This window comes from Gavialis gangeticus, unplaced genomic scaffold, assembly GCF_001723915.1.
Source record: "Gavialis gangeticus isolate Ggan-Ray unplaced genomic scaffold, GavGan_comp1, whole genome shotgun sequence".
Lineage (NCBI taxonomy): Eukaryota > Metazoa > Chordata > Crocodylia > Gavialidae > Gavialis > Gavialis gangeticus.
The window spans coordinates 199,279,799-199,280,958 of NW_017728992.1; the positions used below are offsets into that span (position 1 = coordinate 199,279,799).

The following is a 1,160-nucleotide window of genomic DNA, read 5'->3' on the forward strand; positions in this document are numbered from 1 at the left end:
ACGTTCAGACAAGAATTCACCAGCTGAACTCTTATTTTTGGCACCACAACAATCTCTATATAAACAGTGACAGCTATGCTATGCATCAATATCATATATATTTATATATATATATATATATATATTTTTTTTTTAAACCTTTACTTTTAATTTTGAACATTCCCTGATGTTAGAGAGAACAAAAACAAAATCAATTCTCACATCATCAACAATAATAATAATAATTAATAATAATTATAATACTAATCTGACCGACCGGCAGTATTTGTTGGCTATCATCGTCTAAAAGGCCTCCCATAAAGAAATGCAAGGAAAGAAATCCAGGAGCTGGATTGTTGAATTCAAGTTTTAGAAATCAGTCCAGAGAGGTTGTCCCTAGGCTGCGGTTTCTAGGGTCCCTTCACGTTGCCGGGCCTGGCAGCCAGACTTGCAAAGTAAGCGCACTGAGAGGGATCGCACTGCCCATTGGCTCCAGAAGGTCCCGGTGGGCCCATGAGGCCAGGCGCCCCAGCTTCACCTTGGGGGCCTGGTGGTCCTGGCATCCCATCTTTGCCATAGCCAGGTTCCCCTGGGAGGCCTAGAATATAAACAGAGCGCGTTGGGTGAGCACTGCTCCCAGGGGTTGACTCAACAGCGTTGTGTCATGCAACAAGGGCCCCGTCCAGATGTTTGGCTCAGGCCCGTCATGACATACCAAGCCCAATCTGGACCATTTCCCCACATGCAGGTAGAAGCAGTGCACTTCCCTGCCTTTCATGCAGCTGCCACTTGGAGTGACCACTGAACACGCCTCCGTGCATAGCTGCTTTCATACGACATGAGGTCTGCATGCCAATCGCGGCAGACAGAGTCCTGAAGCACAGCGCTGGCTCCCTTTTGGCAGCGAATAAGGGTGTGAAGAAGGGCTGACCAAAGGCTTTTCAACCTGAATGGCTAGCAAATATTTGCACATGTGTTGATAAAGACCCAATATTATGCTCACCTGCCTCAAACACAAGGCTTATATTGAGGTTTTACCAACATCTGCCAAAACCCTAGTCTGGGTGTTTGGCTGAGATGTGATTCTCAACTTGCTGGCAAGTTACCAGCTCCACTCTGCTGTTACAAGGTTTGGGGAGGCTGACAAGCATCCCAAACTAATCTACTGAAAAAGGGGAGCG

At 46.5% G+C, this 1,160-nt stretch overlaps 1 protein-coding gene across 1 annotated transcript in view; it reads right to left on the bottom strand.

Moving 5' to 3' along the window:
* Nucleotides 1-18: 18 nt before the first annotated feature.
* The window catches only part of COL22A1 (collagen type XXII alpha 1 chain), a 381,540-nt gene continuing 380,398 nt past the window's right edge, over nucleotides 19-1,160 (bottom strand). The window contains exon 65 of the mRNA XM_019528200.1: nucleotides 19-577. Coding sequence (XP_019383745.1) covers nucleotides 390-577 — 188 coding nt within the window. The 3' untranslated portion in view covers nucleotides 19-389. The remainder of the gene's footprint in view (nucleotides 578-1,160) is intronic.